The 19,574-nt window shown below is 39.8% G+C and overlaps 1 protein-coding gene across 7 annotated transcripts in view; it reads right to left on the bottom strand.

The window, feature by feature from the left end:
* The window catches only part of Pum1 (pumilio RNA-binding family member 1), a 92,949-nt gene that overhangs the window by 48,594 nt on the left and 24,781 nt on the right, over nt 1–19,574 (bottom strand). For all 7 annotated transcript variants that reach the window (XM_013034339.1, XM_013034357.1, XM_013034372.1 and 4 more), the window contains 2 exons: nt 10,046–10,212; nt 6,205–6,475 (listed from right to left, as the gene is read on the bottom strand). In XM_013034339.1, the coding sequence (XP_012889793.1) occupies nt 6,205–6,475; nt 10,046–10,212 (438 nt within the window). The remainder of the gene's footprint in view (nt 1–6,204; nt 6,476–10,045; nt 10,213–19,574) is intronic.

Genomic DNA, 19,574 nt, shown 5'->3' with positions numbered 1-19,574 from the left:
GGGGGGGGGGGGGGGGGGGGCAGGGAGGAGAGAAGATTAATATGTTTTTAGTACATTATGGTGAACAAAAGAGGAATTTTTTTCTTCTGCAGTATAAACAATTCAACAAAAACAAATTATGGGTGCACAGCCAGTAGATTTGATTAAAGGCTAGATTATAGCAATTCTGCCATATTCTCTTTATGTAAATGGTATAATATTAACTAGAAAAATGGAGTATTCAAAATAAAATTGGGTCACTGGCAAGTGGCAGATTCCAAAGACTATTGAAAAAACTCACACAAATGCCATCTGTGGGGTATAACACTGAGGTCTATTAATATGATAGTGATTTTCAACAAAGCAAACCAACCGTGAGGTCACTACAGTGACAAATGTGTTACTGCTGAGTGCCATTCATTCAGATGGAATTCCAAAGCAGTTCAAGAACAAATGAAGGGAAATATGTATCCACTACTACAAGCATATCAGAGCTCCTACTCAAGGCACAATGGGAAGCCTACACGCTGGTTTGACTTTCTTCTCTGACCCTTACTATATTGACTTCTCAAAGATAACCTATTTCAGCCCAATAGGGTGAAGATAATGCCACTGGCATCTTAAAAAAAAAAAGTTGAGGCCAGCCTGGGTTTAAAAAAAAAAAAAAAGTCCATGTGACCTCATCTCAAACATAAAAAGCTGGGTATGGTGGCATATGTCTATCATCCCAGCCATGTGGGAGGCTCATACAGGAGGAAAGAAGTCTAGGCTGGCCCAGGAAAAACTTGACATGCTAGATAGGCACCAGTAGCTCATGAGTATAATCCTAGCTACTCAGAAGGATGAGATCTAAGGATTGTGGTTTAAAGCCAGATAGACCTAACAGGAAAGTTCGTGAGTCTTTGATCTCTGATCAACCACCAAAAAGTAGGAAGTAGAACTGTGGGTTGAGCAAGAGAGTACCTGAAAGAGCTGAAAGAGCTAAGCAAAGGAGAAAAGGCTAAAAGCCAGAGAGGGTGGCCCTGACTTCAAGCCCCAGTCCTAGTACACACACACATGCATATGCACAGACTCACAAAATCATAAGACTATTTGAAAAACAATGAAAGCAAATAGGTTTAGGGTGTGCAGTTAACTGGTCGAGTATGTGTCTAGCAACGTATAAGGCCCACTCCACTGCCACCCAAAAATAAGATTCTGGGTCAATAATAATCTTTATGCCTCAATCTCCTTCCCTTTCTAAGAAGACAACAACAAAATATCTAGCTCATAAAGTTGATGGTGTTTTAAAATGAACACATATGAAGAATTACAGTTCTTTATGCCTCATTTTTTTTCTGATTAATTTAAGTGCCCCCAGACACAAGTCAACCCAGGCATGGCTTTGTGGGCAGAGGTCTGATGGTAACTGCCACCGAAGAAGCTATCCTATCTTCACATCCAACTTTATTTATAGCCTTGCCTGAAACACGGACAATGTGAAAAGTATTCCCAAACAACATTAACTAAATAGGTTTTTTTCCCTCCTGGTTATTTTGTAGCCTGCTGACAGCAGTAGGTGCTCATGCTGCAATAGTGTTTGACACTCCAAACAGACTAGGTCTACATAAAATACACAATCTTGGAAACATGCTACATCAGGCTATTTTGGGATTAACTGAATTCTAAATAACACATTACCAACAATGCGATTAAGTCTGGCTTTGTGTTTTGCAATATGGTTGTAACATATAAAATCTAACAAATCTTCTAAAATATATTTGGGGAAGTAAAAAATAGGCAACAATGTAACACTTCATAAAAAATACTGCATAAGAATTATAACACAAAATGACATAAGCATGTTATGTATAAACTATGCCTGGCTGTATCCAGGACTGAGAAGACAATTAGGAAAAGCAAAAAGGGAGAACAGGTCAAAGATATCAATGAGCATTTCAAGCTAAGAAAATACTCTATGCCACGGGTTCTTTATATATAATGATTGTGCTTACATAGACAATATTGCACTTCTACTTTCACAAAAGGCTATACCTGAAATTTAGCATACTCTTCCAATTACGATTATAGGTAAAAGCAGTAATATCAGCCATTCACCCATGATTCTGTTACGAATAGAAATATCATATGTGGATGTTTTTTTTTGTTTTTGTCAGTCATGGGGCTTGAACTCTGGGTTGGGCGCTGTCCCTGCGCTCTTCAGCTCAAGGTGAGCACTCTACTGCTTGAGCCACAGTCCCACTTCCAGTTTTCTAGTGGTTTATTGGAGATAAGAGTCTCAGGGACTTTGCTGCCCAGCTGGGCTGGCTTTGAACCGTGATCCTCAGATCTCAGCCTCCTGAGTAGCTAGGATGACAGGCGTGAGCCACTGGCGCCCGGCTTCATCTGTGTTTTCTATGCCACACTACCTACTTCTATTTCATGCATCAGGAAGGACCAAATATAATAATGAATTTGTTTTTAAATATCTTGGCAGCTTTTTTTTTTGGGGGGGGGGGGTAGGGGAGAGGAGTCAGTCTTAGGTCCTGAACTCTGGGCCTTGGCGCTGTCCCTCAGCTCTTCTGCTCAAGGCTAGTGCTCTACCACTTGAGCCACAGCGCCACTTCCGGCTTTTTTCTGCTTATGTGGTGCTGAGGAATCAAACCCAAGGCCTCATGCATACACGGTAAGCACTTTACCACTGAGTCACCTTCCCAGCTTGGCAGCTATTCTTTTTTTTCCCCTTGTGGGAGGGGGAGTGATTGGGGGAGGGATGTCAGTCGTGGGGCTTGAACTCTGGGTTGGGCACTGTCCCTGAGCTCTTCAGCTCAAGGAGAGTGCTCTACCACTTGAGCCACAGCACCACTTCCTTGGCAGCTATTCATATATGACTGTCTTTGTAATTTTTCTGTATAGTATACATATAAACTTTATACAAACTCTTGTGTATGGGGGGAGGGGGTTGTTTGTTTTTTGGTGCTGGTCCTGGGGCTTGAACACCGGACCTGGACAAGTCTAGTGCTCTAATACTTGGAGCCACAGCATAATTTCTGGCTTTTTAGTAGTTAACTGAAAATAAAGAGTCTCATAGGTTTATTTGCCTGGGCTGACTTGGAATCAATCTTCCAACCTCAGCATCCTCAATAGCTAGGATTATAGGCATGAGACACCAGTGCCCCAGAAAACAATATATTATTAAACATTCTGGACCAGTAATGCAGATGAGCAGTAGAGAGTTTGCCTGGCAAGCACATGGCTTTGGATTTGATCTCCAGAACAACAAAAACAAATAAGAAGCTGAGCACTGGTGACTCACGCCTGTAATCCTAGTTACTCAGGAGGCTGACATCTGAGGAACATGGTTCAAAGCCATCTGGGACAGGAAAGTCGGTGAGACTCTTATCTCCAATAAACCACCTGAAAACCAGAAGCGGTGCTGTGGCTCAAGTGGTAGAGCTCTAACCTTGAGCTGAAGATCTAAGTGAGAAAGCACCCAGGCCCAGAGTTCAAGCCCCTCAACCAACCTAAAAAATAAAAACAAAACTGAAGGAAGAATTTATTACACACACACACACACACACACACACACACACACACACACACACTTTGGACCACATTATGGCAACAAAAAGAAAAGTGAAAGTTTGCAGTCACCTAAAATAAAATTGCCTTTCAGGCCACTCCATGCTTTGCATCTTGCTGTAAGTTGATAGTAATTTTTATAAAACCAGCTTATTACACCAAATCAAGACCTGACTGAAAGGAAATAAGGAGAGGTTGGGAAGACAAGAGGGAATTAACCAGAATTAACCATTCTACTCTTTGTAGCCTCTAAGAAAGATGGTCATCTTTGTTGTTCATCAAAGGAACTCAAACCAAAGAGAATGTGAAAAAAAACACATGCCACCATAGATCCCTAGCTCCACTATCTCAGTTCTAACTCTTATTGTAAGACTGATACCTGGCTCCTGTCCTCTTCTCTACACTAGTCAGCCTGTACCTCAAACCATCATTCCTCTCCCCATACCTCTGCTCTCTTATCCTTTCCAACTATCCGTTCAAGTTCAAACTGGTCACTGTACAGTATGTAAAAAGTGTATGTTATATATAATTTATACATGTATATTTAATATACATAGAATATGTAACACATAGGAATATATTATGTATGTAATATATACTATGTAAATAATTGTATATTATATAAAAAATGAACTATTTAACAAGGGTAAGGACAGAAGAGGAAAAAATGGGGGAAAACAAAGGAAAGGGTAACACTGACCAAGAAACACTGTACTCATAACCTGACTTATGGAATTGTAACTCCTTTGTACAACTATATAATCATAATCATAATAATGAGATGACACCGAAAAAAATAGGTATCAGTAAACCAAGTAAGAATCCCAATTCCCTGATGATGAAATAAAGAACAAACATTTACATGGAAAAGAAAATTTTGACTTTTGTTCATAAAAGACTGGAGACAAACTCTTCTTAAATAAGTGTGGTTAAGTTGGGTAAGCCTGAGAATATAAACACCGCACAAATAATGGCAAATAATGCTTTTGCACAGAAAGTCAATTTTTACGGAGATAGGCATAACTACTTGGAACTGCACAGAGAATAGTGTACTCTCATAGTTTGTTTCCTATGGGGGAAAAAGGATTTTAATGAAAACTTATAGACTGGTGTAGTGGCAAGGTCTGTTATCCCAGTACCCAGAAGGCAACAGTCAGGAGAATTATGAATAGTTCAAGGCCAGCCTGTACTACACAGCAAGACCTTTCTTGAAATTAAAGAGAAAAAAAACCTAAATACCTATATAGGCTTGGGAGTGCAGCCTCAGTAGCAGGGTAGTCTCCAGCATGCACAAGATACTAGGTTTAACCCCCAGCAAAAGCAAAAGCCATCAATAAAATGATAAATGGATATATATTTGCATCATTCTTCAAAGGATTTCTTTTTTCTTCATTTGCTGGTCCTAGAGCTTGAACTTGGGGCCTAAGCACTGTCCCTGAGCTTTTTTTCTCAGAACTGGTGCTCTACCACTTGAGCCACAGCTCTACTTCCAGCTTCTCCATGATTAATTAGAGATAAGACTCTCATGGACTTTCCTGCCCTGGCTGGCTTTAAACTGCAATCCTCAGATCTCAGCTTCTTGAGTAGCTCGGATAACAGGCACGAGCCACTTGTACCCAACTTTCTTCTGGTAAATGAACTCAGGGCCGGGGTGATGATGTACCTTTGTTTTTTGGCTCAAGGCTAGTGTTTAACCATTTGAACCACAAAAGCTTCTGGCTTTTTAAGAGTTAATTAGAGATAAGAGTCTCACAGACAGACTTTTTTGACCAAGCTGGCTTCAAGCCACAATACTCAGAACTCAGCCTCCTGAGTAGCTAGAATTACAGACTGAGCCATAGGGTACCCAGCTATATTTTGGCAAAATGTATAATTTTACTATCTGTCACTCAATAATCTCCAAAAACTACTAGGTAATTACTTAATGGATGTGCAATTTCTAAACTTCTGGATGAGATTACAGTCTCTGAAACTCATAAATCTTTATGTTCCAGTCCAAAACTAAGAATTAGCAAAAATTTATGGTCCATCAAACTTCCATTACAGAGAAAATTGGTAGTATATTTCAAGACTGTGGTAATTTAGCTAGCTAACTTCCTTAACTTAAAAAAAAAAGGAACATACTGAAACATAGAACTTTAACAATGAAATCTCCCGCTACAAAACTAGAGCAAGCTAATAAAAAAACTAATACAGAAACTAATTAATAAAAGCTGAATAATTTGATGGCAGACCTACTTTGTGTACCCTCTAATCACATTCTAACTCTTGTAACAAATAGCAGACCTGCTGCCACATTCTAGACTGTGCATAGTAACTAATGTAACATTAAGACATGACTAATAGGATGGTTTTGACACTACACTCAGGCGGCAAGGGAGAGTTCAGGAAATGACATAAATCTTCAGAGTAACTGAGCTTCTGAAAGTTGTGCATTCTGCAGGCTCAGGTGAGAGAAGAACCACAGAAGAACATCAAGCGGGTGCCCTCCTGTCAGTGCTCTAGCATGTAAATTCATTTCTTAAGAAAGGCTCTGTAACCCCCTTTTACTGCTTGGTTAAGAGGAGCTGGCTAACGACAGTCCTCCCATCCCCTCATTCTTAGTTACTGGAATAAGGTGCTGTCTGAAAGGAAAGTAGAAAAGGGTGACAAGAGACACAGTACCTGTTGTTGAGAATTGTAGTCAAAAAGTCCCACAGTTGCGGCTGCTGAGTCCACAGGTACCTGCGTGCCTGAATAATCAAACTGCAGAGGCTCCATGCCCACATGTTCCATGGGGTCCAAGGGGACACTCTGGGACTCCATGTTGGAGAAATCCTCCACGGGCTTGGCACCATTGGTGCTGGTCAGCTGGGCTAAGCCCTCAGAACCATTCTGGTTTGGACCCAGAAGATCCACTTCATTAGCAGAATTCTGGCAATTACCAGGGGTACGGCTAAACAGAGAAAGTAAAGGGCATTAAACCATATTTTGATTGGGGAGGGACACTTCAGCAACCCCAACTTTAAGGATAATGTCCTTAACATAGCTTTTTATCAATAGTACTTAAAGCAACTTCAACAAAATAACCAAAGTTCCTTTACACTGCTTACAGGTTTATAACCTCCAATATCATCTGTTACTTGCCTTCCAACATGCCCACTTCTTAAATTTGCATTACCCACTATAAATTCATATTTATGAAAAGAGTCTAGATTTGAAGAACAATGGACAATTGAAAAAACTGCTATCTATAGTATTCATAAAAAGAGACTGTCTACCAAAACGTATGTAATGAAATACACTTCCTCAGAAACATATTTAAATGCAGAGCTAATGAACCTGGTGCTGGTGGCTGGTGCCTTTAATCCTATCTATTCAGAAGGCTGATATCCGAGGATCAAAGTTTGAAACCAGCTGGGACAGGAAAGTCCGTCCATGAGACTCTTTATCTCCAAATAACTAGCAAAAAAGCCAAAGTGGAGCTGTGGCTCAAACAGTAAAACGCCACACTTGAATGAAAAGGCTAAGCAAGAGATCAAAGCCTGGATTTCAAACCCAGTACATGCAAGGGAGAAAAATGCCAATGGAAGAAGCTGGTTTCCATGTCTTGGAAACAAGACACACATCTGAGCCTGAGTTCAAATAGTAAGTTAAAAAATTACAGCTAGGCACCAGTGACTCATACCTGTAATCCTAGCTACTCAGGAGGCTGAGATCTGAGGATCACAGTTCAAAACCAGCCCAAGCAGGAAAGTCCATGAGACTCTTATCTCCAATAAACTACAAAAAAGGTAGAAATGGAACTGTGGCTCAAGTGGTAGAATGTCAGCTTTGAGCAATTAAGAAACTCGGGGACAGTGCCCAGGTCCTGTGTTCAAACCCTAAGACATGTGAGAGAAAGGGAGGGGGGGAGAGAGAGGAAGGGAGAGGGAGAGGGAGTACAAGCAAGACCTGGTTTAGATTGGTTTTGCTGGTTCTTAAGACTAGGTAGAAAGCCAGGCGCCAGTGGCTCACGCCTATAATCCTAGCTACTCAGGAGGCTGAGATTGGAGGATCACAGTTTAAAGCCAGCCCAGGCAGGAAAGTCCCTGAGACTCTGATCTCCAATAAACCACTAGAAAACCAGAAGTGGTGTTGTGGCTCAAGCGGTAGAGCACTCGCCTTGAGCTGAAGAGCACACAGACAGCGCCCAAACCCAGAGTTCAAACCCCACAACTGACCCCAAAAAAAAAAAAAGACTAGGTAGAAATAGCTGGGCACCAGTGGCTCACACCTGTAATCCTAGCTTCTCAAAAGGCTGAGATCTGAAGATCGAGGTTCAAAACCAGCCCAGGCAGGAAAGCCCGTAAGGTTATCTCCAATAAACTACTCAGAAAAGGCCAGAAGTGGCATTGTAACTCAAGTGGTAGAGCACTAGCCTTGAGCACAAAGAAGCTCAGGGAAGAGCCCAGGCCCTGAGTCCATGCCCCAGACTAGCCTCCCCCCCAAAAAAAGGATAGAAAGAAAAAAGAAAAAGTTCATTGATAAGGAGAAATTTTAATTCTCAAAATGACTCTAATAAAGTTTTAATGTATTACTAGCAATATTAAAACTTTCCCCTAAGAAACCAAAAGAAGAAAATCACTTCAAAAAATAAAAAATTAAGCCGGACACAGGTGGCTCACACCTGTAATCCTAGCTATTCAGGAGGCTGAGATCTGAGGATCACAGGTCAAAGCCAGCCCGGGCAAGAAAGTCCGGGAGACTCTTATCTCCAATAAACCACTAGAAAACTGGAAGTGGCGCTGTGGCTCGAGCAGCAGAGTGCTCACCTTGAGCTGAAGAGCTGAGGGATAGCACCCAAGCCCAGAGTTCAAGCCCCACTACCGAACAAATTAATTAATTAGGCCAGGCGCCAGTGGCTTACTCCTTTAATCCTAGCTACTCAGGAGGCTGAGATCTAAGGATCACGGTTCAAAGACAGCCTGGGCAGGAAAGTCCATGAGACTCTTATCTCCAATAAACCACTAGAAAACTGGCTCTGTGACTCAAGCCGTAGAGCACTGCCTTAAGCTGAAGAGTTGAGGGGCAAGGCAGCACCCAGGCCCAGAGTGCAAGCCCCACATCTGACCAAAATATAAATTAATTAACAATTAATCAAGGATACTCTCCTACTCATAAGACAATCCTAAAAATTAAAACTTATATAAAATTTACCGTCCAAACTAGGATACGCCAAAAGAACAAAGCTGAGCACTGCTGGTGACCTGGGACACAGGCATCAATATGGGTATGCCACCACCGTAGGCAAAAGCACCGTAAGATTACATCATCTGATAATTAACATTATAGTCAGGGAACACAGCCTATGGTTGCACTCAAGGAATATTCCTTTATATACCATCTGCCCCATCCAAATACATCAAAATATTGTCATAGGCTGACTGAGACCCAGAGAGGAGAGGCTACCTGAACTCACACATGAAATATCTCAGGTGTTTGTTACCATTTGCCTCAACTTTGAAAGACTGTAATTCTTTAGGTGATCAAGATACAAAAATTAAATTAGGATTATTAAACGATTGTCACTTGTTCTACAAAAGCTGATTTAAGAGAATGATTGTGGTAGATATTATTAAGGACAAGGCTGTGTGTACATAAGTGAAAATACATACCCATTAGCTTTAGACTGACATTAAAATTATTATAATTTTCTACATATGTACCACTGAACAAGGATTTTGATAATTTTTTCCATTGTCTGCCATATCATCTAAAGTTTACCTTTATAACTGAGGAATAGTTGCCAACAGTTGAGACAAATATATAATATTATGTTAAATTATAGGGTAGGATCTGCAAATCAATCATAACCAGAGATAGGATGAAAGCCATCTATGAAAGGGATTATGATTAAGAACAAGTCATTTGGTCGGTGTGGAGGAACACACCTGTAATCCCAGTATTCAGGAAGCTAAGGAGAGGACATGATAAATTCAGTGCCGGCCTGAGCTACACAGCAAGACTTTGTCTCAAAAACATAAAATAAATGAATCAAAAAATCATTTAAACTGCATCTCTAATTCTTCAAAATGAGGGAAATGATCCATGCCCTACAAACCTACCTGAAAGGAACTTAGGAAACTCAAATGAGATAATACACAAGTTTTCAGCACTTTTACCCCAACATGTCAGAGGGATATTACACTCTCACCACTAGTAACAGTGCTGCTCTAACATAGCAATGTAGAAGAAACATGGGGAAAGCTCTAAGGCACCTATACCAGGTGATTTCCATACTCAAGAATTACTGAAATAATCTTAACAGAACCATTCTTCAAATTCTGGAGATCTATACAAACATAAAGCCAATCTTTTTTGCAAAATACCAAGTATTAATAATTCTTTTAAAAATTTTACCCTTATCAATTTATCATTTTATGTCATGATCTATTCTAGAAATAATTCTTTTAAATAAAACAAAATCAGAATGAACAAAACCCACTGCCCACATTCCAAAACCAGAAGTGTAAAATATACAAACCTAAAATCTTTGACGTCTGCATCAATCCCATTCTGCACTGGTAAACCATTGGTCTTGTCCATCACATCACCCTCCTCCTTCAAATCTCCTAGCTTATCTCCATCAAACGTACCCTTGTTCTTCTTTTCACCTTTGTCGTTTTCATCACTGTCTGCATCCCTTGGGCCCTGTTTAAAAAATAGCTTCAGCTTCACTAATCATCAACTAATAGTGGGCAACCACTGTAGACACCAGACTACACTAGATGCTAATTAGAACAGGACAGTGTCCATGCCCTTTCAGACATTACAATCTAATTAACAAACAACACAGAGGAAGGAACACTACAGAAAGTCTTGCCAAATGAGGGAAGAGACAGACATACATTTAGAGTTTAGAACAGTCTTATCATGCCCACTGTTTCTAGTACCCTGTACTTTTCCCACAATATACCCATTTTCTCCCAAACCCCAGCCTAACTTTGTACTGCTCAGCCCAACTTCTCTATTCCAAATCTCTGTCTATATAAGAGCATGACTCCTAATAAGTCCCAGGTACGTGAGCTAATAGTACAGAGGGAAAGTGTTACAGTGATTAATTCTCTCTTACTTCAAACGTAGTCCAACATCATTCCTACTCAATTATTCCATTATACTTAATCTTGGAAAATATGCCCTGCCAATTTACACCATCTACTCCCCATATAAACCTTATAAACCTTACACATGGCACTAACAATTAAATGGCTTTTTAATGCTTCAAACAAATTAAATCTAGCTGTGAAATCCTATCAGGAAAAGGACTCAGAACTATTCACCATCCTCCACTACCTGACTATTTCAAGGCAAATTAAATTAGTCTTGAGAAATAATGGGGGGGGGGGGTATCCTGAAGCATGTGAACTCTGAGAACGCATCTGAAGAAACACTGGACATAGCAACACAGAGCTAGACACATTTATGTTCTGCCTTCTAGGGAAAGACAGACGTGTCTCTCTATTGGCATACAAGGTTTCAAGTACTGGATGCATAAAGCAAATGCAATGTAATTATCAAAAGGAAAAACTCCTATGTTGATACAATAGAGAGGTTTGTAGAACCTTACAGTGTAAGACTTAAATAAGTAACTTTAACTTTTATCAAACTACAGGGAGATAATCTTGCTGTGCCTCACCTCTGATTCCTGATTTAAGAAGACGTGTACAGGGTTTCAATTCAAGCTCCTAGTAAATGCCAAGACCAAACAACAGAAGATGAGAGCTTTTGCACAGCATTTCCAGTCACCAAACCCAAATTTTGGTAAGGGAACATCAATAATGAAGTAACAACAGTTGTGAACAGAGCACTCCTACAACACACTGACTGTAGGCAGGGGCAGGCCTACAGAGCTAAAACCAATGGATGCCTTCAGACTAGTTCTTAGAGATCACTGGCTCAGAAATAACTCTGACATTCTTATACCTTCTGGCAACTAGATCAAAGCCCATTTTACTATTAAGAGTCGGTCTCTGTTCAAATGCAATAAGAAAAAGAAACCTTGCACGGATAATATGGATAAAGGAACACACAACAAGGAATTAACTTAGAAAAAGATATACACCTGAGCTTCGGGTGGCATCAAGACGGCTAAGCACAGCATTGGCAGAAAATAAAATGTGCTCTACAGGGTAGAGCTTTAAAGATGAGGGTATTTGTTAGTGATTCAAAAGGACTGAATAAAAGTCAATTGAGTATTACACAGAAATCCCAAAACAGAGATAGCAGTATGACAGAATTCTAAAGGCAAAAGGACCTTTAAGATAACCAGAAACACCCTCTGCACATCACCTTTACAATAACAATGAAAAATGCATAAAAAATAACCAGAAACAATGCCTCCCTCCATAGTACAAAAATAGAGCTCATAAAATATATTCATTTTTACTTCTCTAGCACTGAATATAATGTGTGGCTTAGAAGCTCAATAAATAAGATTACAAAAAAGCTAAAATATTCTATAAAAGTTCTACAAAATTCTGTAAAATTTACCTGCCAAAAGAAGCATCTTCCTGTTGTCTTTATTAACATCAAACAAGAGTCTAGACAGTGGTAGCATGATCTAGATTAAAATAAACAACAACAACAAAAACAAAAAACAGCTGGGAATGTGCTTGCCTAGCATGCATGAAGCCCTGGGTTCCATTCCTCAGTAACACATACACAGAAAAGGCCAGAAGTAGTACCAGGGCTCAAGGGCAAAAGCAGCTCAGGGACAGTGCCCAGGCCCTGAGTTCAAGCCCCAGGACTAGCGGCCCCCAAAAAGCAAGCTCTATTTTAATGGAAAAAAAAAATCAAGTAAACAGCAAAAAATATTACAAGAAACAGTCCATTTCTACATATAAACAATCTTCTACACATCTAAAAATGAAATCACAAGTGCAAGAGAAGTAGTTCAGCTTCACTATCTGACAAATAGTTCAAAAGATCTGAGGCGTAAACTGCAAAGGAAACAGTGGGAAAATTCCACAAACAAGAATCCGGTAGCAAGGCATATTCACTGGTCAAAGCAGTGCTCTACATCAGATTTCCTCAGTGATCTTTTTTGTAAGGAAGGACTTACTGAAAACCTGCTCGGACCATCTATATGCTTGACTGATCAACACTGACTGGTATGGTATGAAAAATTGGCCACTAATCACTGCATTCTCAATTATATAGCCTTGGGTTACATTTTCAAAATATTCCCATGAATGGGCGGTATTAGTTACTCCTACAAAATATTGCTACCTTGCCAAGTTCTGGTAGCTCATGTCTGTAATCCTAACTACTCAGGAGGCCAAGATCTAAGGATTATGATTAGAAGCCAGACTGGACAAGAAAGTCCATGAGACTCTTCTCTCCAATTAACCACCATAAAGCCAGAAGTGAAGCTCTGGTTCAACTGGCAGAGCACCAACCTTGAACAAAGAACAAAGAAAGAATACATGACTCACAGTCCAAACCCTAGTACTAGCACACACACAAGCACACACATACAAAGTTCAGTAAATTAAAAATAGTCCTCAGTAAAAATGATTGGCCATCAAGTCTAATTTCTGAAACTTATTAAAAATACAAGTAGGAAAAAACTAATCAAAAGATATTAAAGATACTGGTAGATTTGGATTCATAGAAGTACTAAGAGCCTATAGTGTATAGGAAAGGTGTAAATGGGCAGATAAATTTTAAGGTTATTTTCATATTTTATGGTATGTAAAATACTCATAGCTAAGTGGTGTTTCAGAAAATACTGATACAAGGTTCACCAAACCTATGTTCTATCTCAGCTACCAACAATTATAGGTCATAAAACTTATAGGTCATTTAATCTCTGAGCTAACAACCTTAGCTAAAATAGTGGCTTCTCCTATGTAACACTTGTTTTTGACAGGGATAATTTTGTTTAGTAAAAAGTGATTAGGTACACCAATAAAATAATGCATGTGTGAAAGTTAAATATAAGTCATTTTAAACAAGTGTAACATAAATATAAGTAAAAAGAGGTGCATGGGATGGTATTTCTTATGTCATACTATGTAAGGTACAAATATTAAAAACTTTAAAAATCAAAAATTACTTAGTTTATAATGCACATGTATAGAGCCTTCCTAAGAAGTCATTTCAATGGTTAGAGCTGATCATTAAAATCTTTTTTAAGAATCTAGTTTAATTGGTCTGCAGAAGCTCCCACAACTGTTATTAAAAAGCTTTTTCTCAAATAGCTCTGATAAGAACCCACAATTGAGAACATAATTAAAGTCCAACATAAGCATCAAAAAAGGAAAAGTCCTATACAATTCGTAGGTGGGGACAGCAGGAAAAACTGTAAGAAAGCAAGTGATACAATGACACTGTCCAAAAAGAAATGTGCTCATTACCCAACTTATGTAACTGTAATCCTTCTGTATATCACCTTTAACAATGGCCCCGCCACCACACCCCCGTCTGCCATGGGTCCTGAACTCTGGGCCTGGGCTCCATCCCTGAGCTCTTCAGCTCAAGGCTAGAGCTCTAACTTGAGCCACGATGCCACTTCTGGCTTTTTTCTGCTTATGTGGTGCTGAAGAATTGAACCCAGGGCCTCATTCATGCAAGGCAAGCACTCCACCACTGAGCCACCTTCCTAGCCCCTAACAACAATTTTTTTAAAGCAAAGTGGTGTTTTAGTTTTTCTGTAAGTAAAATCTCCTAGTACACAACAGTATTAAAAAGCATAAAAGCAGCAGGGAATGGGGCTTAGTGTTAGAGTGCTTGCCTAGCATGCATGAAGCCCTGGGTTCAATTCCTCAGTACCAGATACACAGAAAAGGCTAGATGTGTCACTGTGGCTCAAGTGGTAGAGCAAAAGAAGCTCAGGGACAGTGCCCAGACTCTGAGTTCAAGCCCCAGGACTGGTCAAACAACCACAACAACAACAACAACAACAAAATTGCTCTAAAAAAAACATAAAGATGGGCACCAGTGGCTCACGCCTGTAATCCTAGCTACTCAGGAGGCTGAGATCTGAGGATGCCCATTCAAAGCCAGCCTGGGCAGGAAAGTCCATGAGACTCTTATCTCCAATAAACCACCAGAAAACCGGAAGTGGCACTGTAGCTCAAGTGGCAGAATGCTAGCCTTAAGCTGAAGAGCTGAAGGATAGCACCCAGGCCCAGAGTTAAGCCCCATGACTGGAAAAAGAGCATAGCAAGGGCTGGGAATGTGGCTTAGTGGTAGAGTGCTTCCTAGTATACATGAAGCTCTGGGTTCAATTGCTCAGTGTCACATAAACAGAAAAGACCAGAAATGGTGATGTGGCTCAACTGGTAGATTGCCAGCCTTGAGCAAAAGAAGCTCAGAGTCAGTACCCAGGCCCTTGAGTTCAAGTCCCAGGATTGGAGGGAAGAATAGCAGGTAAGTGAATGAAAAAGGAAATACGGAGTAACAGCATCTTTTTAGTAGAGGTTTCCTAAAGATGAATAATCCCAAATCATAAAACTGAAATATAAACAGCAGTGGTCACTTAATAGGCAAGGATCGCCAGGCACCAGTGGCTCACGCCTGTAATCCTAGCTACTCCAGGAGGCTGAGATCTGAGGATCACGGTTCAAAGCCAGCCCAAGCAGAAGAGTCCATGAGGCTCTTATCTCCAATAAACCACTAGAAAACTGGAAGTGGCGCTATGGCTCAAGCAGTAGAGCACTCGCCTTGAGCTGAAGAGTGCAGGGACAGCGCCCAAGCCCAGAGTTCAAGACCCATGACCAACAACAAAAAAAAAGGGGGGGGGGGCAAGGACCAGAGCCCAATCATAAGCTCTAGAGTGAGACCAAAATCTCTTCCGAGACCAAAAAAGGTGCTGAGATCCCAGATAGTCACAGAGGGGGAAGAATGTGTTCCACTGCTATGTATCAAAGCAGACACAGGAAGAAGAGTCACTGACACACCTCTGGGGTCAAGGCCAGACTGTTGGCTCCACTTCCTCAAAAGACTCAAGAGGGAGGAACACTTCTAAGTGTGTCTCTTGTTTTATTTTGGATTGTCTTGGGGGCCACCCTTTTTCAAACAGTATTCAGTGGGCTTCATTATACTATTTTGTGTAGTCTCTTAGTCCATAATGAAGTCAGACGTAGAATTTCAATTCTACGTGTTGTGTGTGTGTGATTTTTTTTAATGGACTTCAGTGGTTTTAGAACAAACCTCCACATGGCAGAAGTCATTCAGTAAGATTAGGACTTTTCCCTCCTTTTTTCTAAAAGAGTATTTTTGGTTATCTGCTTAATCCACTGATTTGGGGTGGGGGGAAGGGGAGAACCCGTAACAACTCTAACAACCTTAGCTGTAATCGTGGCTTCTCCTATGTAACACATCTCTGTTTTTTGACAAAATACCAGAAAATTTGAATTTTAAATTCCTTAAAGTTCAGCTTAAAGCATTACTAGAATTAAGTGTGTATGTCACCCGCCAATCCTGGGACTCGAACTTAGGGCCTAGGCACTGTCTCTGAGCTTCATTTTTGTTCAAGGCTAGTGCTACTGCTTTATCACTTGAGCCACTGCTCCACTTCTGGCTTCTTTTAGTAATTTCTTGGAGATCAGAGTCACATGAGGGCTGGGAATGTGGCTTAGTGGTAGAGTGCTTGCCTAGCATGCATGAAGCCTTGGTTTGATTTCTTAGTACCATATAAACAGAAAAGGCCAGGCCAGAAGTAGGGTTATGGCTCAAGTGTTAGAGCTTTAAGCAAAAGAAGCTCAGGAAAAGTGTGCAGGCCCTGAGTTCAAGCTCAGGACTGGCAAAAAATTAAAATTTTTTTTTTTAAATTTAAAAAAAATTGCATGAACTTTCCTGTCCTGGCTGGCTTCAATTGATCCTCAGATCTCAGTTTCCTAAGTAGCTAGGTCTACAGGTGGGACCCACCAGTTCCCAGAGTAGTATTTTTAAATAAATAAAATTTTTAAATTGATAGCCATATGAATGAAATACTTTGATTAAACATTAAAGCGTGATTATAAAAAAGGGAACCTAACTCACTAGTCAATAAAAAAATAAAAAAGAAAATACAGCTCAGATCTAGAATTAAAACTTTGAATTCAAGCCCCTACTTTGTAATCCTTATTTTTCTCACCTGTAAATTAACAGAGACAATATTTACCTTAAAGAGTATTCTAAAGATTAAGTAAGGCAAATCATAAAAGTATAATTCCTTTTTTAAGTACAATTCTTAAAAATAGAAAATTCTTTAAGTACTTCTAATCTTCCAGTTTTTCCTCATTGCGTCTTTAACAGAACATACAAGCCACCTTTAATTCCACTTCCCCAAGGCTTCAAAACAACTAGTCCTATTTATTCCTAAGACTCTAATCATTAGACTCTTGACCCTACTGGTTTTTCTGACCTATGTATAAAATCAAGCTACTACTAAATTTCATCTGTCTAAGATACTATCATTTATGTGACAGCAAAAAGCAAACACTAGAAATTCAAGTATGACATGAACTCATTTGAATGGGTATCATTGTGTGCAGAATCGCCCACAATTCCTAATGTTGGCATATCTGCTGTGATTCCCATGAAGAAAAGAAAAACAAGGGCTGGGAAGGTGGCTCAGTGGTAGAGCACTTGCCTTGCATGCATGAGGCCCTGGGTTCGATTCCTCAGCACCACATAAGAAAAAAGAAAAGAAAAACAAAAGGAAGTGTTTGTTTCTTTTTATGGTAAAGGAATTTTAAAAGGCTGTTATTGTTTTAAGTGATCTAATCAGCAGCTGAAAATTGTATATTACATACATGTAGAATTATTTAAGACAAGCTCAAATCTGAAAACTAAATTTATGTTTTAAGTTTTTAATAGCTTCCTCATAATTCAGTCTTCCAAGGAAATTATATCTTAGTCGAATGCTTATCAAACTTTAATATAAATCATAAATCATTAGGGATATCTTTTCAAAATGCAGGTTTTAAGAGCCAGATGCAGTGATGCAGACTGTAAAGCTAGCACCAGAAGTCTGAAACTTGTGAGTTCAAGGACAGTCTGGACTACATAGTGACTACTTGTCTTTTTGTGAAGAAGAAGAAGAAGAAGAAGAAGAAGAAGGAGAAGCAGAAGCAGAAGCAGCAGCAGCAGCAGCAGCAGCAGCATGGTACTGGTGGCTAATCCTAGCTATGCAGAAGATGGAGAGATCTGAGGATCATAATTCAAGGCCAGCCTAGTCAGAGAAAGAAGTCTGAGAGAGTATGTCCAATTGCTGGACTGGAAGTCCAAGTGGAAGAGCAACACTGAGCATGAGGTCCTGAGTTCAAGTGCTAATGTCAATTTAAAAACAACAACAACAAATGTAGCACCCCAACAAAAGGCCAGATTTTGATTTTGATTCTGTAAGTCTAAAGGACCCTAAGAATATATACTTTTAATCAGGGCTCTGGTAGGTCACATCTGTAATCCTAGCTGCTTAAGAGGCAGTTCAAAGCCAGCTCAGGTAGAAGAGTCCATCAGATTTACCTCCAAATAAACACCAAAAAGCTGAAAATGGATGTGTGGCTCAAGTGGTAGAGAGCCAGCCTTGAGTACAAAAGCTAAGCCCCAGTACTAGCACACACGTGTGTGCACACACACATACTCTCTCACAAAACAATTTCTAACAAGACTACCAGGTAATGCCAATGATATTGATGTTTTAACTTTGAGGAGCAAGACTTAACAGGATTTTACTTACCCTCATTTTTCAGATGAGGAAATTAAGGTCCAGCTGAGATTCAAACCCCTGATTTTCTATCTGTATTACATTTTCCAAAGTTTTTCAACAAAAATCAAAGTCAATAGCATTGATTACCTAAAATAATACAGCAAGTCTAGCAAAGAAAACCATCAAGATTTGTGACCCAAATGAATTAATAACCAGGTCAGAAAGCAGATACTTCCTACAGAATACAGAAAGATCTTTCAAGGTTGGTTTTTGTGTTTTTTTTTGGGGGGGGGGGCGGAGGGGGGAGGTGAGGAGGTGTTGTCTGGTTTGGTTTGCCCATCCTGGGGCTTGACCTCAGGGCCTGGGCACTGCCTCTGAGCTTATTTTTGCTCAAGGCTACCACTCTACCACTTGAGCCACAGCACCCCTTCTAGCTTTTGCTGTTTATGTGGTACTGAGGAATAAAACCCAGGGCTTCATGCATGCTAGGCAAGCACTCTACCACTAAGCCACATTCCCAGCCCTCAAGGTATTTTTCTAAATATCTTTCTTCTACAAGATTAGAACAGTCTTTACCATAATATGAATAACTGTCTCATTTCTTTGGGTACTATAAACTATTAAGGTAAAAATTCTGATCCTATATGTTTATATTTATTGGCAGGCTTGGCTTCTATTCCAAAAAAACAGCAGGGTCCTTTGTTGGGCATCATGGGCCTCCACAATTCAGTCAATTCCATTTCAGTTTGTAACCATTCTGAACTGGGTTGGGGAAGAGAGGTAAACATCTATGCTACTCCAAGAATAAATAAATTTAAAAATACAAAAAAAGGAAAAAAATAGTTGCCATTATTTTGTCATTATTTTAAAAACTGCTATTCTAGTGGATGGGATTCATATGCAGAACACTAAAAATTTTCAACAAGTGCTAAAAACAAAGTCCGGTAACCAGATTCTTCATCAGCATGAACATATTCTTATCATAGAAGCCATTTACACAATCAAAGTGAACTCAAGAAGGCACAGAGTCAGTCTTAAAATATTTTCAATCATCCTATAACCAGAAAACCTCATTAAAAATGGAAAAGCTCTGGAAATATTAGTTACAAGCCACTTTACCTGAAAATTTTAATGTCTAGACTATCTGTTATCCTATCTGAAAGTAACCTTCTAGTACTTGCTTTGAGGTCTACAATCACTATGTCACCAGAGGTGATGGTTTCAGCTCTCAGGAGATTAACACAAGGTTCCCAAGCTTACTGGAGGCACTGGCAGTAAAGTTACTCAAAAAGTTAAACACCTGAATGCTCTAACACACAAACTAACAGTGTTCTTTAGAGCAATTATCCACCACAAGCAGACACCTTATTGTCTT

Source organism: Dipodomys ordii, unplaced genomic scaffold, assembly GCF_000151885.1.
Source record: "Dipodomys ordii isolate 6190 unplaced genomic scaffold, Dord_2.0 Scaffold6, whole genome shotgun sequence".
Classification (NCBI taxonomy): Eukaryota; Metazoa; Chordata; class Mammalia; order Rodentia; family Heteromyidae; genus Dipodomys; species Dipodomys ordii.
The sequence above is the reverse complement of the archived record's forward strand: the minus strand, read 5'-3'. Positions and strand labels throughout refer to the sequence as shown.